Here is a 12,869-nt window from a genome sequence, read left to right on the forward strand (position 1 = left end):
ACTATGAAAATGAAAAGAAACAAATTCATTCTTCGCTTTAATTAAATATAATTTAGGTACTATTATAATTTACTTATAAAAATTTATTTCAAATCTGCCTGTTTTCGTCCGCCACTGGTAGAAATGGTTTGCTTGTCTGCGCGAAACGCTACGTCGCAATCCCAAACTTATGTTTGTCCGACTCTACTAACCAACATGATTCCCCTGTCATGTGACATATTCTTTGTGTTCCACTTATTAAAATGCCCAGTTGGTAATAAACACCAGTCTAATTTTTGCATGACAGTTTAATGAACTGGTAACAAATCAATTGGAAGTTCTGTCTGACAAAATAGATGGAACGTTTTCGTAGTCTGATGTTCCAAATTTTTAACCTTTTTCACAATTAAAATTTCCCCTGTTCCAGTGTTCCCATACCTCAAAGTTTGTCCGACTAGACACTGTTAAGCTATTAACAAATTTTCAGATTGCTATTAATCAACTTTTTTTGGTATGTGGGGCCTATACATATTATAGTATTTCTCGGTCCTATAAAGCTTTTCTAATATCCACAGAAGATAAAGGCAGGCCACGTGCACAGACTTCATAACGAGAGACTTGTAAGACTGGTATTTGAGGAGATTCCTACAGGCAAAAGACCACTCGGACGTCCCAGAGTGCGATGGAGAGATAACATCCAAGCAGATCTCCGAAAAATGAACATCCCATTTGACCCTAGGTTGATGGAAGACCGAACAAATTGGAAGAAAGTTGTACAGTCAGCCAGGACCCACCCAGGGTTGTAGCGCTACGTGATGATGATGATGACAGAAGATAAAGTTCATATGGTCAGTTTTATTAAAATATATGATTTATCATTATAAAGCGTCTATTCAAAGATAAACTCTGAACAACAGATAGTCCTATAGTACAATACTTTTTATTCAATGTGTATGTAACACTGTTTCGAGGTTTATAAACAAAATTCTAGTTAAATATTATGCAGCTAGTGATGAGAATGCCTTAAAGTCATTACAGAAATACCTACCAGTCTTTTATTACATAAAATGTTTTTAAAAATAGTTGGTCTACTCTTAAGTTTATTTTAAGTTTAAATTACCTAAGCCATAGAGCAGTTTGAATAGAATAATCCGACATTGTGGATTTTTTAATTAAGCTATCAGTTTAGAGATTAACAGAATAATAATAGAAAATACTCACAATGACTTCCGTCTGCAGATTTGGCAGAGTTTTGAGGGTTTACATATAGATTTTGTAGAAGGCATGTTTGAGAAAATGTGGGTTTGTTATGGATTCGAGAGCACCTATCACCATGTCGGCAAGCTCCTATTTTAAAATAAAATGAACAATTTACCCTAAAAAATATAAATTAGCAACTACTCTCGAAGTTTTCTGAAGATAACCTTACTTGTCTTTTTCGGTACCGAAAATCGAGGCCAAATATTCAGCCATAGCGGTAAATTATATTAAATACTACACACTACTTATCTAAAAATATTTTAACATTAATGAAGTTAAAAAATGTTTATATTTTTTAGGATTTTCCTAAGAAAACCAATGAACAAGAAAACGTTATTTTAAAGAAAACATTAAATTGTCGTACGCCTGTACACCTAATCAAATATCAAATGTCAGTTTATTGTCATTTGTCATAAAAAAGCTAACTTCAGAGTTGTGATCCTTGTTTTGGCAAACGGGGTTTCTTAAAAAAAATTTGACGTCATCAGTCTCTAAAAATTTTTAATTTTTAGATTTTATTTATGATTTTATATTTATTATATTGCTAATCTCTAAGTATTTTCTGTTCATGAAATTCAACAGGGGGCGTAATAACCTCTTGTTGCTCTTTGCTCACTTGTAAGCTTCCTCGGGGAGGGGAGGCTCCTGCTTCTTATTGTGACGATGGATATTGAATTTTTGAAGGTTTCCTGAGGTTCTATCTTCATATTAAGGCCATGGTGGCCACTGTCCTCTAGAACTATCGGAAATCTATACAGTGTCCATCGGCCCAACCAGAGAGCTGATCCACTATTAAAAAGCTTTTGATTTCCACAACTCGGGGAAGTATCTAGGAGTGATCCTGGATTCCTAAACTGCCGTGGAAGGAACTCTTGTACTACAAGGTTAAGAAAACCACTGTAGTCTTCTAGGTATGCATAGGGTTTTGGGAGCCAAATGGAATATGCAGCTGAAAATTCAACATTGAATTTATCTGCCATGGTGAAGCTAATGCTGATGTATCTTGCCGTCCTGTGGTAGTTGCAACTGCATGCAGGTTAGTTAAAGCAAGGAATAGGAAACACCAAAACTTGTTCTGCATAATTGGACAAGATATGGCCTGCGATAATTATGGAAAGGCCATAGAATGAACTCTATAGGATGTCGGGGTGACCATTAGCATATTGCTCTGTTCAATTACAAATTAGACCCTTAATTTTTAATCTCACATTGTCACATTAATCTTAACTTCATAGTTTCACTGTGTATAATTGTAATAGATATCCATAATATATTTTAATTACGAGTTTATTCAACTTCCTGTAGAATTGAATCCATTGCTAAATTCTGTTGCAGTAAAACTTTCTAGTTCTAATTATATTTGTGTAAGCATCTAGGTACAAAGGTATGGAAAAGACAAAAACCTTTTTGATGAATTATCGTTTGTTTGTTAGCTTATAATAAATAAGGGGTTGACCTCTTTGTGAGTTCGTAGTCTAATTAGATTATTTACCTCAATTCATCAAGTAGGTAGTACATATATAACTCATTGTTAAGTTACGTCGAGTCGTGACGTCGAGTATACGTATTTATTAGCTGCCATCTAAATAATTTACTCCACCACTTCGAATTATTTCACATCGTCGATAGATAACTTGGTACATTGGGCAATCCGAATTATATTCGAACTTATATTACATTCGAATTAAACAGTGTAACGATATTATGCCAACGGCAAGCGATGAGCTGATCTACCAGAGACGACCGGAGGAGCGTCCGTGTTGGCGCATAGCACCGCTGGGGGAAATCGAAGGAGTAGTGGAAGCGAGAGCATATTTAAGGCGAGCCAGAAGGATGAGAAAATCAGTCGTGGCTAGCGTATTGAACTAGCCATGGCTCGACAGCTGCTGCTAGCGTATTGAACTAGCATTAGCTGGCTTGGCAAAGATGCTCCGTATATTGAGGTGGAACTATGCCTAGGCAGACGCCACCGTAGTGACGTGGAATCTCGCCACGGCCATTATCGCAGTAGGCGGTAGTAGCGAGGAACGATAATGACTGCATTGCAGAGAAATGCGGTGTCTCCAGGCTATTATGATTGAGGCGAATGTGGGGCTCCGGAATATTTGTCCAACATAATTAAGGACTATCTATCTGAGAGATCCGTATGCATATCGAAGAAGAAAAAGAAACAAATGACCGCGGGAGTACCCCAGGGGTCAGTCCTGGGACCCTTACTTTGGAATATATTATATAACGGGGTACTAGAAATTCATAAGAGAACAGGAGTTAGAGCGATAGCATACGCGGACGATCTAGCCTTACTGGTGGAAGATGATATGAGGCGGGGTATAACGGAAAAAGTAAATAAAGCGATAGAGAAGACCGCGGCATGGATAGAGAAAAACGATTTAAAGTTAGCAGTAGAAAAGACAGAAATAATAATCTTGAGGGGACCAAGAAAAAGAGATGATACAGTTTTCATATATCAAGGCTCCGAAATAAGACCCCAACGGACAGTAAGGTATTTAGGCATAACTTTGGACGAGAGATTGACATTTGGACAACATGTGATAGAAGCATGTCGAAAGGCGGAGGAGAGGACCTCAACGCTGAATAAACTAATGCCAAATATAGGGGGGCCCGGATCCCAGAAGAGGCTAATGATGTTACAATCAATATTATCCGTAATATTATACGGGGCCCCAGTGTGGCATGAGGTCCTCCGGATGAAAAAGTATAAAGACATGCTTCTGAGGGCTCAAAGGAAACCCCTGATCAGAGTGTGCAGCGCGTACAGGACTGTATCAACCATTGCCTTACAGGTAGTGGCTGGTTCTCTGCCGGTGCACATCCTGGCCAGGGAGAGAGTCCAAATGTACCGAAGGGGCAACGGGGCGATAGGTTCAGGGCCACTGGAGAGAGCTAGAAGTTTAGAGACGTGGCAGAGGGAATGGGCAGCCGAAGTCGGAAGGGCCGCCTGGACGAGATCCCTGATCCCGGATGTAGTGAGGTGGTACGGATGTCGGCATCGGCGCGTTAACTACTACTTTACACAGTTTCTGACGGGGCATGGATCGTTTCGACAATATACCCACCTGATTGGGAAAACTAGGTTACGATCTATGTCTCGAGTGTGGTGTGGTGGATGACGCGCGGCATGTCGTGTTCGTATGTCCTGCCTATCGCACGGGGCGTACCGAACTGCAGCTGGGCCTGGGATCTCCACTAGGCGAGCCTCATAAGCTGATCGATAGAGCTATCGACAGCAAACGAGACTTTGAGTTGATCATTGCCTTCGTCACAAAGACAATAAAGCACAAAGAAGAAAAAGAGAGGCGGCTGCAAGCGGGATGACCGCTTTATATTTATTTTCTTAAAATGTGTTTGTGTCGTGATCGGGCAGCCAGCGGGGGGCGGACCCTTTACATCCAAACCACGCTGACTGCCCATTTTTATTTTTATTTTTTTATTTACTTATTTTACTTTTTCATATTTTTAGTTATTTATTTTATCGTATTTTATTTATTTACCTCTTTAATTTTATTTACATGAGTTAATATTTCTTTCGAACCATTTTTTATTTTCGGTTTTTCCTGTCTATGTGTTCTATCTTTCCTTTCTTCACTGTCCTTTCTTTTTTCTTTCCTTTTTCGTTATGTCTTTTCTCTTTCTTTTCTCTTCTCTCATTGTATCTCTGCTCTTTTCTTCTCTTTTTCACTCTCGTTTCCTCCTTTGTGTTATGTCTTGTATCATTTTCTGACAGTCAGTGTGCAAGGACCTTTTACATCCGACCTACACAGACTGTCCCATTTTAATTTCCGAATTGAATGGGTGGATGAGTAAGCTTACATAGATGAAAGTATGAATGATTGGAGTTGAATGAGAGAAAGTATGAAGGACCGGACGAGAAAGAGTGCATAGATGAAAGTATGAACGACTGGAGTTGCTCGTAACTGCTAACTGACATCTTCTGGCTGTTTTCATCCGGGGTTGCTTGTCGCGACTCCTTGTCGCCCTACCTGCGCACGGGTTGCGCCAGGCGGTCGCTTCGCTGACTGGCCTGGTGCGGGGCGTGGGCGGGGGGTCGGCCCGGGGGCCAACTGATTCATGGAATGCACGCTAGGAGTGCCGGAGGGGAGATATGAGTAAGGTCGACGGGTCAGATATGCTCGCTAAGAGCGGTCCCAGACCCGTCGGCTGGAGAAAAGAGGGGGTGGGTTTAGTCGGTAGGCGGCCCGTGATACAGATAGGATGGACCGAAACCGACACACCTGGGACACCTTCCTAGACGGTCTTGAGAAGATTCCCACCGCCAAAAAAAAAAAAAGCTATTATGATGATAACTGTAATAAAGTTTAATATTGTTTTTCCTTTGCAGAAGACAGAATTATGTTTTATTTTATTTGTTTTAAACTGTATATAATTATCTTTAATATGTTTACTTTATTTTTAATCTGTGTTTTACTGAGTCTGTCGTCTTAAAAGAACTACCCGTTACAACAGCTCTTGAAAGACAGAATGGGGAAACATCTTAATAAAAGGCGGTGACAAAATATACTCAGAACTTGTACAAAAAGTAAGATAAAAGGAAGATGTTAAGATGACTGGAAGTTAATTCTGGAAGATGTTAAGATGACTGGAAGTTCATTCTAGACTTCCGGACAAAACTTTAATCATTTATGACGTAGATAAAACTATGAATGAAGAAGAGGTGATTGGAGCATGAAAGAACACTGGGGCTGAGAGAAAGAATGAAAGACAATAACAATTCTGGATATAAAGGCGGGATATAGCAGGGGTCAAACGGTAATAGTAACGGCCAACACGTAGGCCAATATGTAGGCCAGAATAAGGTTGGTAACAAGCTAAATTGTGGCGCCAAATATAGACCAAAAAGCGGTGTATTGTGTATTTTGGACACACAAGAAACAATATGTAAGGAAAGAAAAGAGGGAGACAAGTACCTTAACTGCGCGAATGAAGGCCAAGATGTGAAAAATTGCCAAAAATACACCTTACTGCGGCATATCTAACAGCGAACACAGAACGGACATTATAACGACTGTCGGATATACAGGAAACTTTTAAATGAAGATAGAGGGGAAAGCCGGCTTTATACAGATGTCACCTAGTGACGGCGACGATGAGGAGAAAAACGACTGAATGTGATGCATTAGAAGGGGAAATATTTACCCATAATAGACACATCCTATTCAAGATAAGAGAGAACATAAAGGAAATTAACGATGGTAGAAGTACGAAACACATCGACATGCAGAAACTAAAAGAAAAAAATCAGAGCAATGGAAGAATATCCTAACAACTATGAAGAGGGATACGAAAAAAATCAAAGAGCTGACCAAAAGGTGCTGCCGCAAAGTTGCTAACGCAACGGCGGAATTCAGTCGAGATTTTAAATTTACACTACTATTCATCATCATCATTATGCAACCTCTTCTGTCCTCTGCTAGACATAGGTCTCTCCCATTTTTCGCCACTCCCCACGGTTCTGTGCGTCTTGTTGCCATTTCTTGGATATCCTTTTAATGTCGTCTATCCAGCGTGTTAATGGTCGTCCTCTGCTGCGTTTGTCTTCTCTTGGGCGCCAGCCAATTAGTTTTCTGGTCCATCTTGAGTCTTTCAGTCTCGCTATGTGACCTGCCCAATTCCATTTCAGCCTGGCTATACGTTCGACGACATCAGTGACACCTGTTCTTTTCCTCAGGCCTCAGGTCTTGGTTCCTTATTTTGTCTTTTTTGTAACGCCGAGAATCGATCTTTCCATGCGCCATTGTACCACTCGCATTTTTAGTGCTGTTGTTTTTGTGAGTGTGAGAGTTTCTGCTCCGTATGTTATAATAGGAAGAACACATTGGTTAAATGTCTTCCGTTTCATAGCTATCGGGATGTTGCTCTTAAAGATGTCTCTTAGTGAACCATACGCCGCCCAGGCAAATGTTATTCGTCGTTGATATTCGCAGGTCTGATTGTCCTTGCCTATTCTGATTTCATGACCGAGATATATGTACTTTTCTGTCAATTCTACCACTTTATTTTGGATGGTGAGGTGTTAGCTGGGAACTAAATTTGTCAAAAATTTGGTCTTACTGGTGTTCATTTTTAGACCTGCAGGTGATTGAGCATTTCTCCATCTATTTTTATTCCTCTATTTTCCCACTTTAGCATTTTAAAGGCGTATTCTAGGACCGTTGTAAATAATTTAGGTGAGAGAGTATCGCCCTGTCTCACACCTCGCTTGATATGAATTTCTCTGGTGGTATCATGTAGTTTTACACGCATTGTGGCGTTTTGGTATAATGTTTGTACTAGCTTTGCAAACCGGTAGTCTATTCTACTATTGTTACTGTCTAATTCCACAGTGTCGAAGGCTTTGTGAAAATCTACGAAGATAAGTACCAGCGATCTGTAATATTCTATCCATTTTTCTATTAAGGTTTTTACTGTTTGTAGGTGATCGTTTGTTCCGAATTTTGAGCGGAAGCCAGTTTGTTCTCGGGGCTGGTAGAAATCCAACTGTTTTTCTAGTCTTGTCGTAATTATTCGGGTAAACATTTTATAGATGTGGTTCAATAAGCTGATTGGTCTATAGTTTTCTAGGTGCGCCTTGTCTCCTTTCTTGTGTAGTAAAATTGTTAATGCATTGTTCCATGTTTCCGGTATGCAAGAATCTGTTAGACAAAGGTTAAACAAAATTTTTATTTGGTTGAGAAGGGCACGTCCACCCATCTTTATAGCTTCTATTACGACTCCATCTTCTCCTGGCGCTTTGTTGTTTTTCATCGTTTTCATTGCGTCCTGGATTTCGCTTAGTGTGATCTCTGGCATGAGTTCTGAACCCTGGTTGATAATTTTGCGTGATGCGGCGGCTTCCAAGTTCGTTTGGTCTTCTCTTTGACTTGTGTATAGTTCTTGATAGAAGTCTTCAACTATGTGTAGTAGTTCTTCTCTATTTGATGTGGGGACTCCTCCTTTGTTCTTTAGTTTGTGTATTTAGCATTTTCCACTGTTTATCAGTCTTCTCAGGACTTTCAAACTTTTATTCTCTTCTATAGTTCGGTGGACTTTTTCATTCTTAAATTTCCTTAAATCTTTCCTTATAGCTTTTGATACTTCTTTATTTATTTTTCGCAGTTTTTCTTCATCAATGCTTTCGTTTGCTTTGATTTTTCTTCTAGTCTCCATTAGTTGCTTTGTTTCAATGGTTATTTTTTTGTCTTGGCGTCTTTTAGGGCAGCATTTTACTTGAGCCTCTCGAATAGTTTCTACGATATTTTCGTTTAGGACATTTACATTATTCATGCATTCATTTTGTTGTAGAATTTTATTGATATTGCCTTGATATTCATTTAAATTTGTTGGGTCGCTCCATATTGGGTTGGCTTTCTTCCTAATCATTTTGGATATTAAGTCTAATTTTACTGTGGCTTTTACCATTTTATGATCGCTGCCTGTGGTAAAGCTATTAAGGACTGTGTGACATCGTTTGATATATATTTTTTGTCACTGATTATGTGGTCTATCTCGTTTCTGGTCTTGCCATCTGGGCTTTTCCACGTCAATCTTCTGTGATCTTTTTTAGAGAAGAAACTATTCATCTGGTATAGATTTTGTTGTAATAGAAATTCTAGTAGTGTTTGTCCACGCTCGTTTCTGCCTTACATCCAAATTTACCGTGCTGTTTCCTGCTCATCCTGCTTTAGACCGATCTTTGCGTTAAAGTCGCCGCATATAATCGTGTGGTATGTGTAGCGTGTTGGTTTCTTTCAGTGCCGTTGAGATGTCATCGTCTTCCATCTGCTCATCCGGATGGTCCGTTGTTGGGGCGTATACCTGAATAATCTTTATTTTATACCTTCGGTTTAGTTTTACGATTAAATAGGATACTCTTGTGGATATGCTCCTTGTAATTACTATGCCATCTGCAAGTCTTTTGTGTATAAAGAAACCGACTACCCGATTGATTCGGTTTCACTACCGATACTGTAAAATATATGCCCTGATTTTAGTGTTGTCAGGATTTCTCCATGTCGTATTACTTCACTGCTAATGACCCTACCCAATTATTAGATTAATAAAATTTGGAGCAGCTCGGCATGTAAGATTAGGTCTCTTATTCGTCTAACCCGACTGGACTATCCCTGCTATCTTTGTTATCTACCACATAGGGAAATTGTTGTAAGGAAAAAAGTTGGGCATGTCATCAAAATGAAGCTACTCACGAAAAATTAGCTTGTTAGTAGTAAATGGTGAAAGTAGGCCTGGGATCCCTGACTATTAGTCGGATCACGGAGTTAACTGCCACATGCAGGCGCAGGTTGTTAGTGCCTTCTTTCAAAACATAAAAAATGCCTTCAACTGCGCGAGCTGGGGAGTAATAACTGGAATGCTGGAGAAATTTGGCGTATCCCCATTCCTTCAAACATAGTGAAGGAATACTTCTCAAGTATGCAGACATCGGCAGGGGTACCATAGGGCTCAATCCTAGGAACGTCGCTCTGGAACATCCTCTATAATTATGTACTAGAAGATCTAGGAGAAGGGACACAAGCTATAGTTTACGCGGATTGCCTGCTTAGAGCCTATTAGAGCACAATGAAAACATGCTTATAACGAGCAATCAAAAGTACAAATTTTAGATAAGACCCAAAAAAGATGTATTAAAGATCGTATGCGCCTATAGATCGTAATCGACATCAGCGGTAGCTTTACAAGTTATAGCTGGGGCAGCACCAACACAGCTGCAAGTATGGGCCATTCCACGAAAATACGCCTGTTTTGAATTACTTCGACAACGAATATTTTACTGTGCAACAAAAGAAGTACGAAAGTAAATGGCGCTAATAATTATTCCAATAAACAACAATGTAATTTGCAATTTACTTTCGTTCTTCTTATTTTGCACAGTAAAATATTTGTTGTCGAAGTAATCCAAAACAGGCGTATGTTCGTGAAATAGGGTATAAAAGAGTGATACGCAAGGCAATAGATGGCAGCTAAATGGCCTGCATAATAAGTGACACAGTAGAACACTGTGCTTCGAATGCAATAAGTTCAATGACGAAAGAGCGGAGATGTTACAGTAGGCATCTTAGTAGCACACAATTTTATGACCGTAGGGACAAAGGGTGAAAGTGAGTTTAAAAAGTGCTAGAGGCCGTGACAAAAACGTTAAGAGAAGAGATTTTAGAAAGAGAAAGACAACAGGTAAACATAAGTAACATGAGCAACAGAGGGAAAAAGAAAAGTGGTATGGTTTTCAAAGCATAAAACATTTCAAGCACACTTTTGATTTTTTTTTAAACTATGGTAGGTACAATTATTTTATTATAAAATTAAATAAGCTTACAATTCAAAGCATATTAAAAAAAATTCAAGGAAAAATATTGAAAAATAAGCTAACGGTGGCAAATTTTTACTGACACCTCAAAAAAAATGGATTTTGCGGTGGATATCAGAACTCATTGGATCATGCGAAACAAAAATTCAAAGGATTTTATTAGCTTAGTAGTTCCTCGAGATAACGGTGTTGAGATTTTTATTTTTAACGATTTTTGAGTTCTTGATATCACTCGGAAGTAAAAAAAAACGAAATTCTTTGTAACAAAAGGGTGAAACATATTGTTAAACAAAAAATAAGCATAAAAACAAATACATCTCGACAGAGTTACCCCAAGAAATGTCTAAAGAAAATCTATGCAAAGTTTGAGGTGGATTGGTCAGGTAGTTTTTGAGTTACAATGTTCACCGCCTTTGAAAAAGCAGTTTTGAGAAAAACGCGTTTAAAGTTTTGACAACTTCGTCTTCATATTCTTGTTTGTCTGTTAAATCGTAAAGTAATGCGCACCAGAATATATTTTTGAATCGCGGAGTAATCTATAAAAGAGAAGGGGACCAGTTGTTGAACGTTTCTCACTGCGCTCAAACCGTACTGGCGCGAAATCGCGGCAAAGTGAGTCGAAGATAAGAATATTCAACATGCTATATCTTTAGTAATTTTACTCCGATCAATCTGAAATTTTCAGAGGGTATTCTTGAAGTTATGCACTTTCATTTAAAATTTAAAAAATTAAAAATTTCAAACCATACCCCCTTAAACTACGAGTACACGTACCTCTAATTCAACCTTATGAAACTTTAATCTATATTTGTGTCCACTTTTACCTTTTCTATCGCAGATACTTCCTGTTTGCCCATTATGCTTAATATATTCCGCACTGTAGTTTAAGGAATATTATTAAGTTGATCCGCCACTTTTATTGTAGTAATAATTTTTAGTTCACGAACTCATGAATTTTTGAATTGGTGGAGGTGTCACCTACCATTTTAATGAAATAATATAGTGATTCACTCAATTTGACAAGAAATTAACTGTAGAATAATGGTAGAATATAGTTTGACTTTTGTTATTGTCCGGCTGCATTTTTTCGTACCCTACTTGTCTTATTTTGGTTGGTTTTTAGCGGTTACTTCAGACTGTCCCACTATTTAGTCACTAATTTTTACATGTTTTGATGATCCTTATGACATTAATAGGTTATATGAGTTATATAAAATGATATAAATTACGTTTGGGGTTATTTATAATATTGCTTATTAAGCAATATCATAATTATTAAAAAATATAAATAAATCAACAGTTAAACACTTAATTTGTTACACATTTTAATTTGTCCCAATATAAAGCAGAAGTCAATAACAATTTTCAACGTAACTCAAAAAACTTTTCGGAACTTAACCAATACATGGTTTCTAGACATAATTTGCACGCTGATCGCTGATTACGAATCTCTTGTCAAAATAAGTGAATATCGTCGTTTACGGGTTATACAGTTTTTATTAATTTTCTCAAAATCGGAAGTATTTCTGCTTTGACAATTTGTGCTGAACTGCGGCATAACTTTCGACGATTTGTGCCGTAGTAAGTGCTGAAACACAATCCGCCGGGCAGACAAACAATCCATGGGAACGAAATTTTATTTTTGTACTATTATTTCGATCGAATATGAGTTTTTATTAAAATTTTCCGATTTAATCTTCAAAACTGACACATTTATTGGTTTTTTTTGTTGCCTTATACGACATATCCTGTTGGGATTCTTTCTTTTTTTGTTGTTGTTAAAATGGTTTTTGTCATATTTATACTTTGTTTATTCCCAATTTTTTCCACTGCATTAACTATTTTACTTTAGTGTTTGTGAATATGTTGGGAAAACACTTATGTAGTAGGATTCATACTATACTAAATTTAAAATCAAGATGCAGTAGAAATAAACAAACCAAGACACGTTAAATGCTAATAGAAGCACTCCCGAATCATAATTTACAATGTATAAACTTTGAAAATCATGATTTGGAATTTACAATGTATATAGATTGTAAATTACGATTCGGGAGTGCTCCTAGTAGCATTTAACGTGTCTTGGTTTGTTTATTTCTACTGCATCTTGTTTGTAAATTTAGTATAGAGCGGTCCGATAAGTACTTAGCCTCCAAAAAACCAACGAAAATTTTGGAAAAATATATGCCGATATATTTCTGAACGCTGTCTCCTTACAGCTCGATACATTTCACCCAGCGATACTCATAACTTCTTTAACGGGTTTGAAAAACACATTTTCTCGGGGTCT

General features: G+C 37.9%; 1 protein-coding gene across 1 annotated transcript in view; it reads right to left on the minus strand.

The window, feature by feature from the left end:
- Positions 1-1,624, minus strand: part of LOC126881285 (splicing factor U2af 38 kDa subunit) — a 31,697-nt gene extending 30,073 nt beyond the window's left edge. The window contains exons 1-2 of the mRNA XM_050645482.1: positions 1,409-1,624; positions 1,201-1,355 (exon numbers count right to left, since the gene is read on the minus strand). Of these exons, the coding sequence (XP_050501439.1) occupies positions 1,201-1,355; positions 1,409-1,452 (199 nt within the window). The 5' untranslated portion in view covers positions 1,453-1,624. The remainder of the gene's footprint in view (positions 1-1,200; positions 1,356-1,408) is intronic.
- Positions 1,625-12,869: the final 11,245 nt, after the last annotated feature.

The sequence above is a fragment of the Diabrotica virgifera genome, chromosome 3 (genome assembly GCF_917563875.1).
Source record: "Diabrotica virgifera virgifera chromosome 3, PGI_DIABVI_V3a".
Lineage (NCBI taxonomy): Eukaryota > Metazoa > Arthropoda > Insecta > Coleoptera > Chrysomelidae > Diabrotica > Diabrotica virgifera.